The sequence below is a fragment of the Cyprinus carpio genome, chromosome B9 (assembly GCF_018340385.1).
Source record: "Cyprinus carpio isolate SPL01 chromosome B9, ASM1834038v1, whole genome shotgun sequence".
NCBI classification, from domain to species: Eukaryota; Metazoa; Chordata; class Actinopteri; order Cypriniformes; family Cyprinidae; genus Cyprinus; species Cyprinus carpio.
In genome coordinates this window covers 12,143,644-12,165,422 of record NC_056605.1, presented here as the reverse complement: position 1 = coordinate 12,165,422, position 21,779 = coordinate 12,143,644, and the positions used below count along the sequence as shown (strand labels likewise).

The window sequence follows — 21,779 nt, the reverse complement described above, 5'->3', positions numbered from 1 at the left end:
CAGCTTGTTTCACGGATGCCTTTATTCATGAATCTGTGTGTGTGTGTGTGTGTGTGTGTGTGTGTGTGTGTGTGTGTGTGTGTGTGTGTGTGTGTGTGTGTTTTCCTCTAAATGCATCTTTTGTACATTTGAACATGCACTGAAAGAGTTTTGCTGATGTCACACAGCCTTGTTGTAAGATCTGGAGGATGTGCATTTTTTATGACTGATTGCCAAAATGTAGAGGATGGCTAAATGTTTATATACAGTATATGACTTGCTAATAAGAAATGAAACAAACAATAACTTTACAGAATAATTTTCTCTTTTTTTTTATCTTTGAAAATCAAAAAATTAAAACCAGCCAATTATTTGCTAGTGCCATTATTTGCTAATTATATTATTGTCTGATTAATCATCCTCCCAGTATTTCAGTTTGTCACTAGTTAGGTCATTGACATTGGCTAAGGATTGCTTATGAAGATCAAAAAGACAACCGCACCTTTACTGTTAAATATAAAGGCTGATTTTATTTATTTATTTTTTCACAAGGTTACTGATTTTGATAAATTACTGTCATTTTTGATCTAAAGCCACTGTCATCTTGAAAATGACCAACAAATGAACACAGTTTGACAACACAATTTGTAATTGAAATATGAAAAAAGTAATGATTGAACTGTTTTGTAAACAATTTTCTGGCAAACTACTTTCATTATTTTAATAAAATGGCATAACTGGGAAATAAACCTTTTGTTGTCATTTTCCTTTCTTTCACCTTGCTTGTATAGTTATGAACTGATAATAATATAGATAATAGAAAGAGTTGATGAGGTTCGATTTAAGACCATTAGTGCTGGTAAAGTAACATCTGTGACTAGCAGCAATGTGATGTCCTGGATTTTAGCTCTGACTTTTTTACAGTTGAATCGTAAAAGGCCATCTGAAATGAACATGAGTTTTTTTTTTTTTTTTTTTTTTTGGAACAGATTTGGAGAAAATTGGTATAACATCACTTGCTCACCAATGGATCCTCTGCAGTAAATGGGTGCCATCAGAATGAGAGTCCAAACAAATGATTAAAAACATCACAATAATCCACAAGTAATCCACACAGCTCCAGTCCATCAACTAACATCTTTTGCAGTGAAAAGCTGCTTGTTTGTAAGGAAAAAAATTATCAAGACGTTTTTATCACTTCTAACCAAAATGCAAGTCAATAATAACTTTTCTTCCAGTGAAAAAGTCCATCCCCGTTGTCCTCTCACATCAAAACACTCCAACATATTTGTTTAGAACTATTTTAGAGTGTTTTTGCCTGTAAAGAGTTCTTGATCTTTGTGTATTTCTCTCCTAATTCAGATGAGACAACTTTTTCAGAAGAATGGTTAGATTATGGTTTAGCTGGAAGCAGCAGTTTGAAGTTAAAAACACCTTAATGATTGATTTGTTTGTTAGAAACATGTATTAGACTTTTGTGACACTGTATTGTGATGTTTTTATCAGCTGTTTATGCTCTCATTCTGATGGCGCCCATTCACTGCATAGAATCAAATGGTGAGCAAGTGATGTAGTGCTACATTTCTTCAAATCTTTTTGGATGAAGAAATAAACTCATCTTCATCTGGGATGGCCTGAGAGTGAGTAAATTTTCAGCAAATTAAAATTTCTGGATGAACTATTCCTTTAAAATAATGCTCAGTGCCTCATTAAATGCTTTTTCTGTCTATTTAGTGTCTATTCATTTAATTGCACTTGTTATTAAGTTGTTAAGTCGACTGGCATTGTGTTTTTTTCTTTGTCTATTGTATAAATATAATGTCAGGAGAAAGTCTGTGGCACCAGCGGAGTCTTTTGGATTTATGTGATGTTTTTTATGATTCTTATTTTCCATTTTATCTGTAACGTTGGTAGGGCAGTGTTGTGTGAGTGTGTCTGTGGAGCTCTAAAAGCAGGAGGAGGTAAGAAGCTTTGAGTGGCAGGCCGTCCTATGGAAGTGCTCACATGGAGAGGCCGGCCCCTCGCAGGATTAAGTGGGATAGAAAAGGATTACAATCTGAGTTTCCAGAGACATTTTATAGTAAAATAACATGCATGTTGTCCGGCCAGAAGCAGAAGATCGCCTTAATATAAAGCTAAACTGACAAGATGCTCCACAGCTACCTGGTCTAAACGTAGGATGAAGAAGCGTCAGTTTGGTTTGGTTTGGAGGAAAACAGTGGCAGGCGAGTAAGAAGGTAAGTGTAGCATCATAATCTTATCTTCATGACGGCCTCTTGACCTGCTTTTGTAACAGAGTTCAGAGATTGCAATCGATGTGTAATTTCATTCTTAAAATGGATAAAACACCTAAGTTTCCCGATGACTTCCATTTGAGATGTTTTAATTGTATTGTAGACAATCTTTCTAACAAAAGACACTGACCATTATATTATTATATCCAACATATCTCCAGAATAAAGGCCATAAAGTAAATAGGTTATTTTTAATTTAATTTAATTGAACTTTTTTATTCTAATTTATGTATTTTAATACGTTTATAATGGGTATTTTTTTCAGTTTGAGACACTTAAATGTTATAGTAATCATTCATTAAAATGACAAGTAAAAGCTATTATAGTTTGTACTTTAATCTGCTAACTCTGTAACGTTCCTGCCAATTTTGCACTCATAATTCATAATTTATGATTCTGCAGCAGAAATGCAAATTGTGTTCTTGTTCTTGACATTGCTTTGTTTTACAGCAGGTGAAATATTTATTCCAGAATTATTTTTTCTTAAATAATCCTTGCTTCTCATTAGGCTATTTAATTAATTTTCTAGTACATTGGGTAATTTTTTCAGTTAGAGGCACTTGAAAATGTTAGGAATACGGAATCAAAATCACCATTTGAAGCTGAAGTTGTTGTTTTTTTTTTCTTTAGAGCAAACATTCTTGTTTCTTTAAAACACTGTAGCCAACTAAACCTGCAATGGTTCTGCCAGTTTTGCAATTATAATTTCTAATTCTACAGCAGAAATGTAGGTTGCACCTTTGTACTCGTAACATTGATTTGTTTTATAAGACTGCAGTGATCTGATGAACAGAGAAATTTGTCCAGCGGCAATCAATGGAGGAGGAGGATCCAGTGATGCAACCTGGACATGATGATAATGGTGCGTCTTTGCAAATACACAGAACAGTGATGTTGTACCTTGACATGCACAAAGGTAAACCAGCAAAACAAATGCTACAGAAAAGAGTCATATTCTCTTTCACAGATGTAGGTTTGGCTCAGATCTTGACAGAAGTGGTAGAGGAAGTGAGACTGTCCATAGACAGAGAGGTTAACGGTGCTGATCTTCTGTACAGTCTCCTCAGTGCTCCTTGGCTTTACTCTCTTCTCAGGGTATGCTCATTCAATACTTACACCTATGACTATCCAGTTTTGACATTATCCCAGGGCAGATCATTGGACTCTGTGTTTGAAGAATTTGCAGCTGTCTTGCACATGAAGGATTTGATATTTTCTATAGGTATATGAGTCTCTGGTGCAGCACAGTCGGGATGCCCCAAGCCCGTACCTGTCGTATTCCTCGAGACTATCTCAGGAGGTCAGTCAATGCATTGTATTACTGACTTTGCTTTGAAGGGCTAATTTACAAAGATGTCAAAATCTATGATTCTTCCTTCAGTCATCAATCATGTGAAACTCTCATGTCATATATAATGCCACAAAACAGTCAAATTTAATCAATAAAACATGTTCATGTTAGTCAAAGACTACAGGAAGTTCAGTGTATTTAAAAGTGAAAAGTTATGTGAACTCACTGATTATATTAAGCAGACCTGGAAATGATTGATTTTCAGCAGAGTTCATTTTCCCATCATTCCTTGCTTCAGACTGTTAAAGGAGAATAAATGTTAAAATTTAGTGTTGTTTTGTGTTTTTGCACATTAAGAAAGTTAATTTAAAAAGGAATAACTACACACTGCATTACAGTGATAATCTTTAGAATTATATTAACGTATTTGTGCTATTGCTAACTGTATCGATTTTTTTTTTTGTGCAGTTCAGTTAAGTTTCAGCCCCACAAAGTATTTTAAATGTATTTATTTTATGGACTCACAAACCATTTAAAACATTCAAAGTTTAAATCAATTTAAAACAATTGTTACAAGTACAGTGAACATTTAAAGCAATTGCGGTTTTTCTCGAATGGTTTGAATTACCTTAATTCATCTGGTTTTACAGTGTATAATTAATTGTGAAACCATATATTCCAAGTCTACTAAAACTACACATGAGGGTGAGTAAATCATGATTTGAGTGCTATAGTATATTATAAGTCTTCTAAAGTCATGCATACTGTAAGGATGAGTAAATGATTAAAATATTTTAATTTCCAGGTGAAGTAATCCAATCAGCCTCTATTTTCTTTTTTTCATTGGTCTTCTGCTGTCCCACAGATTATGGCCAGTGTGCGAGGACTAGCTGCTCCCTCCTCTGAGGCACAAGAACTTTATATTCTGCTGAAATGCCCTCATATGCAGGTTAGAGTCTAATTTGGTTTGCATTTATTGCTATTATAACAATTTGATTATGGTGCATTTATGTTAATTAACTTTAGGTCAGTCTTTCTGATCTTTTATTATGTATTTCTCCCCAGGCTTTGCTCTCTGCTCATGATTCTGTGGCCCAGAGGGACTATGGTCCAGTGCTGCCGCCTCTTCCTGACAAACTGCCTGACAATGAGGAGGCCATGAGGATTGTTTGCCTTGTGAAGAATAAACAGCCTCTGGTAAGCATTAAATCATACATAGCACCACAATTTTAGATTTGTTACTGAACAGCTTAGCTGTAATCCCACTTAAATGTCCCTCGTTGCACTACAGTGCAATATCATGTAAAGCATATATGGCATAAAATATTTTTTCTCATCTATGGTAAGATCTGTATGGTTACATAATAACAGGTTTTAAAACCTATTGAAATCAGATGTTTGAGTCTTATTTTAGTACATAAATACAAATCCCACTGATCCTACCGCTGGTTTTGCACTTCAGTGTTCATTCTTATGATCATGGTGCTGTGTTATAATCTACAATGCTGTTTATTCCTAGATGGATGTTACAGTGAAATGAAAAAGGGTAACACTTTATTTTACAGTCTCCATGTTATATGTTACATGATGTATAAATAATTTTATGCAACTAACGCTAAACCAAACCATAATGAAGAACATATCAAGAGTAACATCTCGTTTGTTCATCTTTTTCTTAACTGAAGCTTTAACTCAAATCAATACTTTTGTCTAGTTATTTACCTTTTTGGCAGAGAGAAACATAATAAGCGGAAAAATGTAAATCCAGAAGGTTGTTATCACAAAATAATTCCCTTCAGAGAGAGAACTTACTGTTTTGGCCCATATCCAGTTCCATCCCAGTAAAGACAGATCATTTTGTCATTGCCACTGAATGTGCTTTTACTTGTCTTATTGTTTTGCCATATTGTAAGATCCCCAAGATTTGTCTTGGTTTAATGTTTGTTGGTTAGCATGCTCATCATGTTTTCTAATTATAAGTGTGTCAAAGAGGGAAAGCCCAGTTACTGGAACAGCCTTAGGCAACTCACAGTGGAGAAACTGGCTTTAGCCAGACGTTTTGGCTCAGGGGAACAGAGTCTCCTGGGGTCTGCAGACGGTCTGTCATCTTCCACCGGTCTGCTGTCCTCCGGACAGCCGCACTCACTGCCCAGGTATCAGTCCACTGCAAGCTGCAACCTGTGCTGCCAAACTGCCTATCTCTCCGGAGGAGGTCTGAACCTCTCAGCTTCGAATGTTTATGACTCTGTGGTTATGGGTAAGGCTCATCCTGTCCCAAAGACATCTACTGTTGGCCTGACAAGGCCAAACACTGTCTTACTGTGTTTAATTGTGAAACCAAACTAATCTATCCTGTTTTGTCCTTCATAACTTAAAGAGAACTGTGCAGATGGTTTAAAAACCATAGTCAAAGATCAACACCGTACATGCACTGCTTGCAGCACGTCATCTCTAGCCTACCCACACTCATACTGCCCACCTGGATGTGGCCCCCATTCGCAGACAGCCCCCTCCAGCCCTCTGCTTCAGCGGCACCACACTATAGGTGCCACCTGCTCTTCTCATCCAGCTCTGGTGTTCACGAAGCAACACAGCCTGGATGAGCTGAGGTCAGCTGTCCATACCGTTGCCAGTAGTATGGACCAGAGCATCAGCGAAGCTCAAGATCTCAAGCAGAAGATGGTAGATGTAACAGAGAGAATGACAGACAGTGTGGAGGAAAACGCCAAGGCATTGAGTCTGTTGGTGGAAGTGGTGGACAAACTGAAGGGTCTTATTATTGCCAGCAAGTCTCCAGAAGTGACTTCCAGACCCCAACACGTCTCAAAAATGGCAAGCGGGCCCAACTTGCCTGGCCAGCCGATTGCACCAGCCAACGCTCCAAGTGTTTTGTCCTCCTCCTCCTCATCATCATCTTCATCCTCAACTGCATCGTCGTTTTCCTCCTCTTCTCTAAACTGTAACACAGATGTTCCTTATGTAGCAACAAAATGCAACCCCTGCAAGTCTTCATCAGGCCAGACTGGAAAGAGGTCTGTAACACCAGGAAGTAAAACTGGACAGACTTCCCTATCAAATGGTTTGATGGCCTCCACTCCTAACGATGACTGTAATACAATACTGTGCCTCCCTAGCAAGAGGAAAAAGTCAAAGATGAGGAAATAAGAGTGACTGTGTTCCCACTTCTCTCTCTTCACTTTACTCTTTGCTGAAATTGCTGGTTTTGTTTTTACCGAATGCTGCGATGAAGTTGTTCTCTACAATGGAACTACCCAACAAGCAGGCAATTACTTGATCTTTTTCTTAATTGTATCTCGTTCATCCCATCCACACTCAAGATTCATGGGACGTTTCATTTGATTTGTGCTTGTTAACATTGTTCAAAAGTAAAACATTTCCTTGCTTTTAAATAAAAACACTTAATTCAACATTCTACATTCTTCATGTGAAGCTCTTTCATCAACGCTATGTGTCTTTCCCACAAGTTCCTCTTTGACCTTCGTCACACTTTTAGTTTAGGTCAAGTCAGGCATGTTGACTGGATTCCACAGTCACATTACCACAGTGTCTGTCCTCCTAAAATTTCATCATGTGTCGCCTGTTGTAATGGACAACCAACTAGTTGACCATTTTTGTCTGTTTTCCCATTTTTAGGGGGCAACTATTAGGAAGAATGAAAAAACAGGGAATTTCTTTATTGCAAGGGTGATACATGGAGGGCTGGCAGATCGCAGCGGTGAGTAACCTGTTGATATATAAATTTATTTTTGCATTCATTCATTCGTTCATTTATCATTAATTTAATTTATTCAGATACTTTTTGTTCTTTGAGCTCATACTTATCAAAGATTCTGATTGGTTTAATCATGTAAATAAACTGATGCAAAAAGTTAAAAGTTGAAACAGAAGTAGCACCAGATCATTTCTTCTGAACTGTGATGTACGATGTAACCATGAAAAAGGTTATCGTGGTTTGATCCATCGATTGTTGATAGAACAATTGAACATAGAACATAGAATATAGAACATAGATAGAACAACGGAACATCAGTTGTGGATGTCGATTGTAAGAAAGAGGTGGGGTTTAAAGAAGTCCAACATATGTCACCATAGAGACGTCTGTTCTTTCACTGAAAAAATTAATTATGACATATTAAGAACTATGAGGTCAAAAAAAAAAAAATGCATGGATGATTCTTTCAAAATAAGATCAATAAAATGCATTTAGAAAATAGATTTCATGCAGACTTTGCAGGTTAAGTGTATTTCTTAGCCGTTACCATCAAATAGTAGAGTGATCATTTTCATGTTTTTTAAAAGTAATAGACTAATAGTAGTAGTCTTTTATGTGTGTGTGTGTGTGTGTGTGTGTGTGTGTGTGCATGTCTTCTAGGACTTCTTTATCCTGGTGACAAGCTGGTGGAAGTGAATGGACAGAAAGTGCGGGGACTGCAGCCCGAGCATGTCATTCAGATGCTTGTAAAGTCAAGATAAAAACCTATTTTGTGCTTCTTATATTCTTCCCCACTCCCTTCCCATTACATAAAATCAAAGACTTTCAAGCCATTCCCTACTCTTATAATGACTGTATCCATTCATGCAGTGTCCTACATTTTATAGGTACAATCTCAAGGAAATATTCTTTTTAAAGTGATCCCTAATACACCACAAACCACCAAGAGCCAACCAGCTGTAAGTGCACTGTAAATATCTTGATTAAATATAAACTCTGCAACATGCTAGCATTATAATTAATAAATATATTTTGAATATTCTACAAATATAAATGCTCACTATATATAGTTCATTTCTGTGTTAAAATAAAGACTTGTTAAAAAGGTTAAAAAAGTTATCGTTAAAGGGATAATTCTCCCGAAAATATAAATTCTATCATTAATTACTCACCCTCATGTCGTTCCAAACCTGTAAGACCATAATTCATCTTCTGAATACAAATTAAGATATCTTTGATGAAAGCTAAGAGCTTTCTGACCCTGCATAGACAGCAACGCAGCTGATACGTTCAAGGCCCATGTGGCATCAGTGGTCCAGCTCTAATTTTATGAAGCTATGAGAATACTTTTTGTGTGCAAAAAACAAAACAAAAATAAAGACTTTATTCAACAATTATATTTCTTCTCCTCTGTGTCGGTCTTCGACACAGTGTTACATGGACTATTTTATCAGTGTCATTACTATCTTTTTTGGGCCTTGAACTTTTAAGCTGCATTGCTATCTATGCAGGGTCAGAAAGCTCTCGGATTTCATAAAAAAAAAAAATTGTGTTCCGAGGATGAACGCGGTCTTCCAGTGTGGAACGACATGCATGTGAGTAATTAATTACAGAATTTAAACTTTTGGGTGAACTATCCCTTTAATTGTTTGTCTCTTGTCTCCCATTAGCTGTATGTGAGAGCCATGGTGGATTACAGTCCTCTGCAGGACCCTGCGATCCCCTGCCCAGATGCAGGCATGGCGTTCAGTAAAGGAGACTTGCTGAAGATTGTCGACCAGAGGGACATCCGATGGTGGCAAGCCAGGAAACTCCACAGTGCCTCATTGTGCTGTGGCCTCATCCCCTCCACTAACCAGTTCAGATAGTCAGTTTTGAATTGTGCTTAAGTTCTTTCAAAATTATGTCATTGATAAATTTGTGAGCAAAACTGATATTTATTTTCATGTTTTGCAGTAAGCAAAGGGAGTTGTGGTGGTCTCAACCTTATCAGGCTCACACCTGCATCAGACCCTGTACGTTAATAACACACACAGACACATACACACACAGATGTTTGAACTTCTGTGCACTCTTTAAGATGTTTGTTGGCATCATAAGCCTCTTAACCCTGTCCTCTCTCTACCCTGATCTAATTACTTTAAAGAAGCTTGAAAGTGAGCTGTTCTTGGCATGATCCTTCCTTCATGACTGATTGACTAGTCCTGTCCACTTTGCGCTCAACCGTTAAGGTGAAAGAAGAATAGATACAGTTATTTCTAAACACCAGATGATTCTTCTGCATATCCCTCTGAGGAATTAGGAGCAAGGTCCCTGAACTCTTCAAGCTCATTTCAGGACGGACTGCTCAGTGTACTGCAGGCTTTGCATTGAGGCTGTTATTGAAGGATGGAGAAGTTAAAACTATATAAGACTTAATAACCACAATCGTGTAGCTCATGATAAATTATGTTTTAAACATTTTTTTTTTATCACAGTAGCAGAAAGAGCTCATTTATATTATCTCAAGGTCAGAGAGAGTTATCTTTATTGAAAAATTCATCTTTACACATGTATTAAGTTGTACAAAGAATGCTGCTTATGATTTGCTAATTGCAGTCTGTTCATTTGATTACCCACAATGTTGCATTAATATGATTAATATATAATATCTTTATTTATTACTAGGCTAATTCTTTGTCATTTTCTTTGCTTTGGTATGTAAAGTAAGTGCAACAGAAGTTGGTATGTATCTTTTTTGGCTTTTCCTGTATTTTTTGTTAGCTTATGTTTATAGTATGTTTAAATTTATGACTAACGTGTTTTTAGTATTTAACATTTAATATATTTTATGCTCTTTGAAATATGGCACATCACAGGTATAGCTTTCATAAAATCTTCACTATTGAGATCTGTTTAGTGTTTCATGTGATTTGTTTCTGCTAAACAGAATTTTCAACACGAAAAAAATATATGAAACTTGTTTTTATCTATAAGGAATTGGTTAGAATTGAATTTTAAGAATTGGGTGTGTATGAGCTAAACAGAGACAATTTTGATTTCATGTTGATTTTGTTTAAGAACATGTATAAAACATTTGTATTAGTTGTGTAGTGTGTTGAGTGTAACTCTTTGTTCTGAAGGAGAAGAGGAGATAACAGATGAGAACAAATGCATTGAAACAGGTGATTATCCCACTGAATCCATATCTTCATTTATTTAACTTCTTTGTGGTAATATATGAAAGCCTGTTTCTGCACGGAATAAAAAATAGCAACTTCTAATCTAACAATTCTGACTTCTCTGAGTTTATATTTAGCCATTTTGAATTCACAATTCTGATTTTTTTTTCTCAGAAATTAGATTTTTGTCTCACAACATGGCATTTAAATTACAGCTCTGAGAAAGAAACTCTTAATTGCAAGATATAAACTCACAACTCTGTGAGAAAACAAGTAAGAATTGTGAAATGTCAAATCAAAATTGTAACATAAATTGTAAATTGCAAGAAATATAATGGAAACAGCCTTTCATAGTAATAGTATAGGTTGTCGGAAAATTTAACACGGTTTAATTATTTTTTTTATTCTTACAGATGAAGAAGATTTTGAGTTCGGTAGGTAAGTCTTTTCTGAGGAAAAAGCATTTTATGGAATGAGAGAATCCTTTAGATATTATGTACTGTAGATTCGCTGATATGTTATTAAAACTTTTGTCAGTGGTCTATAATTCTTTGTTTTGCCCAGTGTCAGAGGAGGGTGAGAATGGTGAACATATGCAGGGATTATATATAGGTATGAAATCTGAATTACAGATGTCAATTTTGGCTCAACACCTAAATGAAAAGTAAATTGTTGAATTGTTTGAATCAGCGGGGTTCCGACACAGTCTGCGTGTATGGAGGAGGAAATCATACAGTAAGCGAAAACCATCATGTTATTCCTGTGGTGTCAGCAGCTGCCATAACACCTCAGCCACCCTTTATGAAGAGGTGGTCCACTACCAGCGCCACATAGACGATCCCCCCCGTCTCATTGTGCTCATTGGTATGGTCCTCTTTGTGCAAGGTTATCTTATCCATACATGAACAGACAATAACTATCATTTGTCTTTTTGGCTGTTTTAAATTTGTCCTATTAAAGGCTTAATGCTTTTCCATGTTTTTCACAGGTCCATCAGGAGTTGGTGTAAATGAACTGCGCAGGAGGCTAATCAAAATCAACCCTAATACATACCAGGGACCAATATCTCGTATGTGGTCCATTTGATCCCTTTAACCTCTGACTTAAATGGTCTTTAAGCTAGTTTTTTAAAATATAAGGAAAAAATGTCCTGACTACCCTCAGATGTTGGAGGGCTGGATTTTAAAGAGAGGCTGTGTGTTTGAAGTTAACAAAATATCTGAAATTGCTTACAGCATCTTTTTTTTTATTATTTAACAAAATGGTCTGATGTAATAAGTCGTCTCTTGTTTTGCTCAAGACACAACACGGTCCCAGAAAATGGGTGAGAAGAATGGGCGTGAATATCACTTTGTAACCAAGGAAGTGTTCGCGTACATGGTGGTTAATCACAAGTAATCTTATTGCTTATGTTTAAATATGTAAAAAAAATATATATATAGTTGACAGTCTGTTCTTGTGATTCAGCTTACTCTGGGGTGTTTTTTTTGTGTTTTTAACAATGTCCAGATTTCTTGAGTATGGCGAGCATAATGGACATATGTATGGCACCAGCTTAGACTCATTCCAGGATGTTTTGGACAGTGGAAAAATATGTGTTATTGACCTTGAACCTCATGTAGGTGTCATTTATGTTTATCAAAAGCACACTTCTTATGTTTTTATCATTAGTTTGGTTGTAAACAGTGATGCACATTCACATATCTGTTTATTCCAGTGCATTCATTCAGTCAGAACCAAGAAACTGAAGCCCTACATCATATATGTACGGCCTCCATCTCCTGCCCGCATGAAGCAAACAAGAAAAGACCCACATTTTCTTTCCAATAGATACATCAAGAGATACTTTTATGTAAGATATGTATTTGATATTTCTTGTAGATCATTTGTTTCTGATAACAGATTGATTAGCTGCTATGAACATAAGTAAAGAGTGTGTTCATGAATTCTGGTTATGACATGTAACACTGTCCCACTGGTTTTCTCAGGATAAAGACTTTGAAGAGATTGAGGAAGCAAGCAGGACTATGGAGGCCAAGTATCGCCAGTACTTTGACTGTGTGATTGTGAACGATGATCTGCAAGATTCATGCATGGATCTGTTCACGGCTATACAACATGCTCAAGAAGAACCACAGTGGATTCCTGCCAGCTGGTTTGCTCCTGATCATCCATGATGCACAGACATGCATAAGAACAAACAATGGAATTTTTGAATGGTTGTAATTAATGTAAAAGAACTGAATTGTGAATAAACAAATGCCTTTGTTTGTAGTTTAGAAAAAATTAACCCCTGAGTAAAATCTTATTTGTGCAATTACTTTGTCATCAGCAATTGTTTAGATTATCATTTGACATGCAGTACAAGTACATGGTACTTATAATGTAAACGCAAATTTAGGCCTGGAGGGTCTTCACTAATGTCTTATGAGATCTATAGCTTTATTTCTGGTGATTTCAACTATGTTTACACTAGTGTAGAAGCAATTGTTGTGTCTGCTAAATGAAATGTAAATGTGGCATATTACACGTGTAAGATGTCAATATACAGTATATTGTAATTTTTTTGAGTTCCATATGAATTTAGTCCATGCATGTGCTGAAGTTGAGTTGCAAATATGGCCAAGTCAATCATCATTACAAAAGGCTGCAAGATGATTTTCAAGTCACTAAGGCTGATGATACACGGGGCAAATTTTTAAGCAATTTTGCCGGGCAGCTTTTTTTGAGCAACATTGCTTGGGCGCTTTCCCATTGAGAATGGATAACAATTTTCTATCTGGATACTTTAGGTTGATCATGAGCCCTGTGTCTCACCTGCTTGCCTGTTGACAGCAGCATTGCTCAAAAAGTTGCCCTGTGTATCATCAGTCTAAAAGTTCCTGGAGACACAACTGTCAGCCTTACTCATAAGTTTAAAAAGTGTTGTAAAACTCTGATGGCATTAAAGAGAAAGCACAACATCATCAAGGGGAATACAAGGTCTGATCAGAGCAACTGAGAAAAACCCTAGATTTATTTGCAAGATGACCTGATGAAAGGATGAAGACACATTTCAATGGAGCGTATCGAAGAACACTATACAAACATGGCCTTTATGTCAGGACACCTTACCGAATGCCACTCTTCACAAATAATATAAAAGGCTGACTTGAATATGCTAAAATTAATTTGTGGAGTTCAGGAAAAAAATGTTTTACAGGAAAAAATGTTTTATAGAGTAATTTGACCAAACTGAACTTTTTGGACCCATGTCTGGGGCAAAAAAATGCAAAGCTTATGAGCAGCAGAAGACCATGCTAGTATCAAGGCTAGTAAGACCATATCAGGCTATTTTGGCAAAATATTGTGATGCCTTCAATACAGAGACTGAAACTGATGATCATTGGACTGCAGGGCAATTATCCAATAGTAAACATCCAAACCTTCTGTGCTAAGATTTATGAGGGGAAGTGTTAGAGGCTTGTGAGCACTTTATTAGATATAGGGCAACATTTATTAGATTTTAACATGTTAAGATTCTCTGCAAAATTTGTCATTTGGGGGTTGAATAATTTTGTACATTAATTTTTTAGAGCCAAATGTGCATTAAATGTTCTATAATTACAGATGCTTTGGTTGAATTGTTTTCTTGTATTGTTTGCAGAATGTCTTGCAGGTCACGGGGTTGAATAATTTTGACAAAGTGATAACGGTTATCTTTCCTTGCTTGAGTTTAAATCTGTTTTTAATCTTCAAAACTATGGATGGAGGGAAAGGTTTTTTATATTTATTTATTTTTATTTATTTTTGCATTAAAAAATGCCAAAGACATCTTAAAGACATTTTTGAATCTGCCCTTTCTATAATTCATGAAGCATTTTATATATTGTCACACCATATTGTATAAGTTAACATACTATGTTGGCAAGTCCTATCAGTGTCTGTCTGTCTGTCTATCTAGAGAGAGAGAGAATGAATCCATTTTCAAAATAAACCTAAACATGTTTTGAAATGTAACACTGGGTGTACTTAATCTTTGCACTTTGTTTATGTATGTGTTTTTTATTGGGGGGGGGGGGGGGGATTAAACGTAGCCTACAGTATAAATGTGTATGATGTAACAGCTGTAGTTAATGGTGTGTAGATAAGGGGTTTTGCCATGTTGTGTGTGTGTGTGTGGTTCTCAGGCTGTCCTCACACACCGATCTATGCCACACTAATTCCCTGCTTGGCAGATGCAGGTCTGTGAGGATTAAGCCCAGGATTAGACAGCCTCACGGCACAGCCAAGACTCATCTCACACCAACAGCTCCAGCCAGACAAGAATGGGAAGAAAACAAACGGTAAATTATGCCACACAGGATTTATAGCAGATCCTTAGAATCAGTCATTTAAGATAAGCAGCGTGCGCTTTGACTGATATGTGGTCAAGATAAAGGCAAAGAGCACTGGATTTCACGTGCGTATTGAGCCTTAGCCTATAATGTGTAAACTCCACATATTTTTATTTTAATTATTAGAGCGAGCTGTGAAGGATTTAGTTGTAACCTATATTTATATCTCTATATCATCTGAATGGCAATATAAAGCTGTCAGAGTTAGTTGACTGGTCTGTTGTCATGTACAAGTGGTAGACTTTCACTGAAGTTCACACTAGTAAATTCATTTTTTTTCTATCATTTTATGTACTATTAATTGCTTAATTATGAATTTCTGTTTACAATAGTTGGATGTTTTTGATTGTGTTTTTGCTTACTGTCTTTGACTTGCTAAGTGGTTAAAAGTGAGCATTTAAGTCAAGCACAAAGAAGCAGTTCAGTCAGTGTTGTTTACCTAAGTGGCCTCATAATCGTCTCTCAGTAAATTAAAGCTACATGCTCACTGTATGCTCACACAAACACTCTACATATTGACTTCAGTTGGAAGAAGTGGGTCTCATTTTCTTTGTTTTGTTTCCATTCAGTCCTGATTTTCCGGTGTGTGACTTCAAGACACCAGCGGTCAGTTATCCTTGTTGAACATCTGAACACGTGAACAGGAAGTTTTAATAAAATCAATTATATTATTTGGCTTAGCCTTAGTAACCCCAGAGCCTGTAATAGTTTCTATTGTACTTGGATTTCTAATCTAATTACTATAAAGGACTAGTGTAAACTGTAGACAAAGCTGACTGTCCTATTTCTACTTTTTACAGAGACAAAAATGCCAAGTGTCAAACCCAAGAAAAAGAAACTCAAGAAGGACATTAATGAAGTTGAGGAACCACAAGGTAATTACACTTATAAATGCCTTATTTGATCTTAACAAGATCACTTTTTTTTAAATCTAGATTTAAAAGTGATATTGTATCTGTGCATTTTTATGTGTTTGCTGCTGGACAAATACATTCTTGTGTAGTCCATTGGTGTAACAGCTACCTCTGCAGGTGGCCAGTGGAATAGTGGCTTGCTGTTTACTGCACATATTTTGTAATTGCTTTTTTTCAAGTATAAAAAATGTAGAATCTTTCAGCATTTGTCTCTTTTATATTTGTATAATCCCCAATAAACAACAGCAGGGCCTGAGCCAGCTATAAAAATGGAGGGTCTGGAGAGCCGCAGAGAGCCGCTGACCCCTGAGCCTCAGGACAATCCACCACAGAAGAAGAAGAAGAAAAAGAAGGCACATACTACTGGTAAATAATTTATGTTAATGATATTCACATTTCATTTCAATGTTTTAAAAGATGAGAGTGAACAACAAGACCTTGCAAATGGAGAGGTTCAAGAGCCTCATACAGATGACGAAGAAGTCACCAGAAAAAGCAAGAGAAAAAGGTGAGAAGCAAAAACTTTGAAAAAGACGAGAAAGTACATACATCTAAATACAGTAGTTTCATAGAAGCTGTGATTGTATTACTTTTTCTACTGAGAATAATGTCCACTTCTTTTTGAGAAGGCTAAGATGATGGAAAACCAGTCTCATGATGAGCTCAGCGTGGAGGAGGATGACATCATCACTGATGTGCACGCACCCATATCTCAGCGCTCTTTGTTCTCAGCCCCTCTGGGTCACAGTCATCCGATCGGAAAAGTGTTTGTAGAAAAGAACCGTGAGTTTCATTTTAGATACATACATGTAATGATACTATCATTATACATAAATATACTGTATGCTAACAATGATATATTGGTCACACTTTATTTTAAGGTCCAGTTCTCGCTATTAACAAACCATTAAATATAACTTGCTACTTATAAATAGTTAGTAAGGTAGTTGTTAAGTTTAGGAATTGGATCGGATTAGTGATGTAGAATATGGTCATGCAGAATAAGTTCTTTATAAGTACTAATAAACAGCCAATTTGTTAATAATAGGCATGTTAATAAGCAACTATTTAACAGTGAGATTTGGTCTCTTTAATTATTGCCAATGTATTAGTTATTAAACCCTGGTCCCTATAACTGTTGCCAGTGTATTAGTTATTAAACCCTTAATGTCCAAAAAAAAATCTCATATTCTGTATTATTGCAGATCCTCTATTTATAGATCTGATTTATGTCAAAGACATGTATGCAGTGTATATATGTTTATGTATATATATATATATATATATATATATATATATATATTATATATATATATATATATATATGTTTATGTATATATACAGTATTATGACAAGTATATTATATATAAATGTAGCCACTCAAATAGGATAAACTTTGACCTCTGACCCAGGCCACTTCCAGGTGACTGATCGTTTGGATTTATCCCGTGACCATATGGAGGAGTACATGGAAGTCCGGCCCATGTGGAATACACGAGATGTCGCCATGAGGGTCCACAGCGGCTTCAGGTGTGTTTGGTTGGGAGATGATCTAACAACCTATCAACGGGATTCATGAGTTTGTCTAGTATTCATCCTGACCGTGACCTTTTCATGTGGTTTTCTGTTTGGAGCTTGTTGACTTGTTATGTGTTGAACTCAACTGCTGTTGTTTTCTGTGTAGGATCATTGGACTGTTCTCTCATGGGTTTCTGGCAGGATATGCGGTGTGGAATATCATTGTTGTGTATGTGTTAGCTGGAGAGCAGATGACCACTCTCCCTAACCTTCTCCAGCAGTACCACAGTCTGGCTTACCCAGCACAGTCTCTGCTCTACCTCCTGCTGGCCATCAGCACCGTGTCTGCCTTTGACAGGTGTGTGGACGCATAGTAAGAACACAAGTGTCAATATAAGCAACAACAGTATAAACAATACACAAGCATACTCCAAGAGATTTAAAATCGTATGCTTTCACCAGGGATCCCCATACATTTTTGTCAGCTGATCCCCTTTGACATTGTCTACCTATTAGATTGTGTTTTATTAATGTCTACACCTATCCCAACCCTAAACGTTTCCCTTACAATAATGCAAAAACAGTAATTGTTGTACAGTGTGACAAAAAATATACCATATTGATGTGTGCAAGCCCAGTAGCTGCAGCTCTATCTGTTCTAGCCTTAACCTGGTTCTTGCATGTCAGTTAATGGTCACATTAACATGCAGTTAAAGAAAATATTTAATTTAGTAAGTGTTTTATTTTGATCAGTTTTATTTTAAAGTCATTTGTTTTTATTTCATGACAAGTTTTCTTCATCTCACGAACCAATATGTGTTTGCAAAACCCAGTTTGGGAAAATCTGCACTAAGATTGAATCCCTGCCTTACAAGACAACTGATAAGAGAGTTTTGCAGAACTATCTGTTGTACAATTTTTGGATTTGAGTGTTTGAAAATGTGGCTCTTGTCATTTGACTAAATAAGTGTTCGGGGTGAATTATCTGTACCCTCTTTACATCAGGGTGAATCTGGCCAAAGCATCCATGGCTCTTCGAGGATTTCTCACTCTTGATCCAGCGGCTCTTGCTTCGTTCTGTGAGTGAAAATTAATAAACTTTATCAACCCAACACTTACCTCTGACCAGGCTTATTATAATTAACTATATAGACATTTAAATGACTAATAATGACCAAAGCACACACAACAAAATTACTTCAACATAGAGTAAAATAAAAAAATAGTAAAAACTAATTCAAAATATTAATAAAAACTACAAACACTCAAGAATAAAATAACACTGCTCCTAACAACACAAAGATATTTTTTGATATAAACCTTCTGTGTTTTTTGTGCTAGTATACTTTGCTGCTCTCATCCTGTCTCTGAGCCAGCAGATGACCAGTGATCGCATATATCTCTACCCCACAGCCAATGAAACGCTTTGGTGAGTTTGTCAAGCTTGGCATAATGTAATCCAACATAATAGACATTATTGCAACAATCACCATACCATTCTGTACAGTAAGTGAAACTGATCTGTAGCACAAGGTTGAATACTTCATTAAACTTCCATGCAGTCATTGTTGTTTAGGCCCCCGGGTTCAGAACATCAGATTCTACAGCCCTGGATCGTGGTAAACCTGGTCGTAGCTCTTCTGGTTGGTCTGGCCTGGGTGTTTGTTGCTACACGACCGGACATGGACTACACTGAAGGTAAGCAGACCTACACAGAATGAGAGTGTGTCTTTTCCTCTTCATGTGTCTATTGTCACTTATCTTATTCCTCTATAGTCCACATCCTAACATAAGTAGGCCTACTGTCTTTATTGTCAGAGTTTTTAATGGCGATGGAGGTGGAGGAGTATCCACGTCATGATGAGAAAAATGAGCTGGCAGCCTAAAACACTGTTACTTGATTTACATTTATCAATGATCAGAAGTTAACATCGTTTTGTGCAAAATGTTTTGAAGTAAACATTTTAAATACTACTTTGTTGTTGAGCTTGTTATATACTGTAGATAATAACTCTGTAAACATATAAATAAACTTTTTTTGTCAAATTTCCTGTTTACATTTTTTGTTGATCTTCTACATGTGTATTTTAGAAGTATGATTTAAGTAGTCTTGTGGTGTGTTGAATTCTTACATTTTTTTTTTACAACAGATTTTTCATGTCTGTGTGGATTCATAAGAACTGAATATATAATATAATTATTCAACAGTTAGAAATATGTTGTTTAAATACTTTTACCAGAAGTATTGTATGGCATACTGCAGGTTTTACTTGCAGTTTGTAAGATGCTTTGGATAGAAGCTACTAAAAGTGTTTGCTAAATTAATAAATGCAAATAAATGCAGGACACTCCTGGCGATCACTTAATGTTTTATGTCAAATACACCCCGTTACCACTAAACGAATCGTTAAAGAGCATGCATGCACAAATTTAATTTTAATACTATTCTTTCTAACTAGAGATTAAAGGAGTAAAATAATTCCTGACGATAACTGTAACGTTATGACAACACAGGGGGCGCAATTTCCAAAGGAATGTGAGACAGAAAACTGCATCTTTTCGGTAGATGAAGAGTAATGCATTCTTTCAGCGCATATTATGTGTGATAATTAATTTTGTTTAATTATACATTATTGTTGTCAGGAAAAAAACGAGGAATGAGAGGAAGAAATACATAGTGATAAAGGTTTGTTTATCTGGTGCTTATTGTTCAGCTTAATAAAGGTAGCACTTAACTTTCATTAACAGTTTCAAACATTGTTATTATATCATATACTGTAATGCTTAGATCGAAATCAAGCAAAACAGAAAAAGTAAAGAAATATAAATATTGTGTAACTTTTAATTCATACACGTTACTCGTCAAATGTTTTGATGTTTTTGAAAGAATTAGGCCTTATCTTATGCTTACCAAGGGTGCAATTATTTGATCAATATTAATATCTCATACTGAGGTATTATTAAAATTTAAAATAACTATTTTATATTTATAGGCTATACATTTTAAAATATTAAGAAACTCAAGGGACATTTCTTATTTTCAATTCTGAAAAAAAAATTGCTGCTGAATATTTTTGTAGAAACAAAGATACACTACCGTTCAAAAGTTTGAGGTAAGATTTTACATTTATTTTATTAGTTCAAAAATGACAATAACAGTTATATTTCAATTAGATTATGTTCTTCTGAAACTTTCATCACAGTTTCTACGAAAATATTAAGCAGCAAAAACTGTTCTCAACATTTATAATGATAACAATTAATAACTGAGCACTGATAATAACTGATAACTGAGCACAATATCAGCATAGTAGATTGATTTCTGAAGGATCACGTGACACTGAAGACTGGTGTAATGGTCAGCTTTGCCATTACAGAAATAATTACAGTAGAAAACAGTTATTTTATATTGTAATAATATTTCACACTACTGCTGTGCTGATGTTATTATATTTTTGATCAATGCAATTTTATCGCTCTTAAAAATAAATGTTTTAAGAGTGTTGGTAAGCAAAAGAGACTTAAAAAAAAAAAAAAAATATATATATATATATATATATATATATATATATATATATATATATAGATATATATATATATAATATATATAGATATATATATATATATATATATATATCTGAATCATTACAAACTTTTAACCAGTAGTGTATATTTTCATATTTAAATGTAGAATATGGTATGGTTATGGAATAGATGCTAATTATATTATATTATATTATATTATATTATATTATATTATATTATATTATATTATATCATATTATATTATATTATATTATATTATACGCAACATCATTAAGTTTCACACGCAAACTCTTGACCATAGTAGGATTGGTAAACGCGCTTCCCTGGCTCTCCACAGAACTCAGCGGGAGGTGAAGCCGCTGTACTTCCTGTCGCTGGTTGCGCGAGGCGGGCGCGTGGAGGGATGTAAAGATGGCGGAGCTGCAGATGCTGCTGGAGGAGGAAATCCCAGCGGGTCGCAGAGCGTTACTGGACAGCTTCACCAACCTCGAAAGAGTCGCCGATTACTGCGAAAGTAACTACGTACAGGTGAGCGGGCGAAGCGTTGCGAAACGATGCACATACGCGGTGTTTTTGGAGTTGATGTGTGGAGAAGGAGCTGTTAGTGTCTATGTGGAGACTGTTGATCATTTGTTGAAGCGGAGCACCAACTACTAAATGCATGCACGCAGCTGCGGCGTTCCCTTGTTGAGATAAACCATAAAAGTTTATAGCACTCTTAGGTGAGGCTGTAAACTAAGCGAGGACTACTTTGCGCGAGATGCGCTCAGATTTGCACTGATTGTAGCGCGTCGATAATAGTGATTAACGTTACATGATAGTCTCGCGCTGGGAAACTTTGTTCTGTTTCTCCACATCTGATAATGCACTTCAAATCAACTCATCGTTTGTTTTACATATTTATAGAAAGTGACTCGTGATCATAGCGAACAAGTGCAGGAGAAATCTGACAGACTGCTAGAGGCTC

General features: G+C 35.9%; 4 protein-coding genes across 21 annotated transcripts in view; all 4 read left to right on the top strand.

Annotated features, from left to right (window-relative positions):
- Window positions 1-1,810: 1,810 nt before the first annotated feature.
- LOC109096270 (MAGUK p55 subfamily member 4) lies at window positions 1,811-12,748 on the top strand. Of its 3 annotated transcripts, XM_042730984.1 has the most exons (21): window positions 1,811-2,216; window positions 3,045-3,135; window positions 3,241-3,368; window positions 3,496-3,573; window positions 4,430-4,513; window positions 4,630-4,761; window positions 7,219-7,300; window positions 7,958-8,043; window positions 8,185-8,256; window positions 8,968-9,164; window positions 9,254-9,312; window positions 10,004-10,021; window positions 10,420-10,461; window positions 10,872-10,892; window positions 11,023-11,070; window positions 11,149-11,322; window positions 11,447-11,527; window positions 11,759-11,852; window positions 11,968-12,076; window positions 12,176-12,310; window positions 12,447-12,748. In XM_042730984.1, exons 2-21 carry the CDS (start codon window positions 3,090-3,092, stop codon window positions 12,633-12,635), a joined length of 1,875 nt encoding a protein of 624 aa, XP_042586918.1. In that variant the 5' UTR covers window positions 1,811-2,216; window positions 3,045-3,089; the 3' UTR covers window positions 12,636-12,748. The 3 variants fall into 3 exon arrangements, with proteins under 3 accessions (XP_042586918.1, XP_042586919.1, XP_018965449.2); XM_042730985.1 differs by lacking the exons at window positions 3,241-3,368; window positions 3,496-3,573; XM_019109904.2 differs by lacking the exons at window positions 1,811-2,216; window positions 3,045-3,135 and having other exon boundaries at window positions 3,142-3,368.
- LOC122138459 (uncharacterized protein DDB_G0271670-like) lies at window positions 4,756-7,174 on the top strand. The gene is made up of 2 exons (XM_042730986.1): window positions 4,756-5,821; window positions 5,942-7,174. The coding sequence occupies exons 1-2, from the start codon at window positions 5,518-5,520 to the stop codon at window positions 6,727-6,729; spliced, it is 1,092 nt and encodes a 363-aa protein (XP_042586920.1). The 5' UTR covers window positions 4,756-5,517; the 3' UTR covers window positions 6,730-7,174.
- Window positions 12,749-14,622: 1,874 nt separating the features above from the next.
- tmem237a (transmembrane protein 237a) lies at window positions 14,623-21,285 on the top strand. 5 transcript variants are annotated; one of them, XR_006155580.1, is made up of 12 exons: window positions 14,623-14,783; window positions 15,404-15,440; window positions 15,635-15,709; window positions 15,995-16,114; window positions 16,166-16,256; window positions 16,374-16,531; window positions 17,161-17,278; window positions 17,433-17,624; window positions 18,272-18,345; window positions 18,608-18,695; window positions 18,829-18,964; window positions 21,150-21,285. XR_006155580.1 is itself a non-coding variant. In XM_042730983.1 (12 exons), exons 3-12 carry the CDS (start codon window positions 15,643-15,645, stop codon window positions 21,164-21,166), a joined length of 1,047 nt encoding a protein of 348 aa, XP_042586917.1. In that variant the 5' UTR covers window positions 14,623-14,783; window positions 15,404-15,440; window positions 15,635-15,642; the 3' UTR covers window positions 21,167-21,285. The 5 variants fall into 5 exon arrangements, 3 of the variants coding, with proteins under 3 accessions (XP_042586917.1, XP_018966299.1, XP_042586915.1); XR_006155579.1 differs by lacking the exon at window positions 21,150-21,285 and adding an exon at window positions 19,085-19,276; XM_042730983.1 differs by having other exon boundaries at window positions 18,843-18,964.
- Window positions 21,202-21,779, top strand: part of abi2a (abl-interactor 2a) — a 39,520-nt gene continuing 38,942 nt past the window's right edge. For all 12 annotated transcript variants that reach the window (XM_019110270.2, XM_042730980.1, XM_042730975.1 and 9 more), the window contains exon 1: window positions 21,202-21,340. In XM_019110270.2, the coding sequence (XP_018965815.1) occupies window positions 21,224-21,340 (117 nt within the window). In that variant the 5' untranslated portion in view covers window positions 21,202-21,223. The remainder of the gene's footprint in view (window positions 21,341-21,779) is intronic.

Coding starts and splice junctions, on each gene's coding strand:
- LOC109096270 (XM_019109904.2), top strand. CDS start 3,165: ATGTTGTACCTTGACATGCACAAAGGTAAACCAGCAAAACAAATGCTA. Junction 8,257..8,967: donor CCACCAAGAGCCAACCAGCT/GTAAGTGCACTG, acceptor GTCTCCCATTAG/CTGTATGTGAGAGCCATGGT. Junction 11,528..11,758: donor ATACCAGGGACCAATATCTC/GTATGTGGTCCA, acceptor GTTTTGCTCAAG/ACACAACACGGTCCCAGAAA.
- LOC122138459 (XM_042730986.1), top strand. CDS start 5,518: ATGCTCATCATGTTTTCTAATTATAAGTGTGTCAAAGAGGGAAAGCCC. Junction 5,822..5,941: donor TTATGACTCTGTGGTTATGG/GTAAGGCTCATC, acceptor CATAACTTAAAG/AGAACTGTGCAGATGGTTTA.
- tmem237a (XM_019110754.2), top strand. CDS start 15,643: ATGCCAAGTGTCAAACCCAAGAAAAAGAAACTCAAGAAGGACATTAAT. Junction 16,532..17,160: donor AGTGTTTGTAGAAAAGAACC/GTGAGTTTCATT, acceptor CCTCTGACCCAG/GCCACTTCCAGGTGACTGAT. Junction 18,965..19,084: donor GGACATGGACTACACTGAAG/GTAAGCAGACCT, acceptor CTTTATTGTCAG/AGTTTTTAATGGCGATGGAG.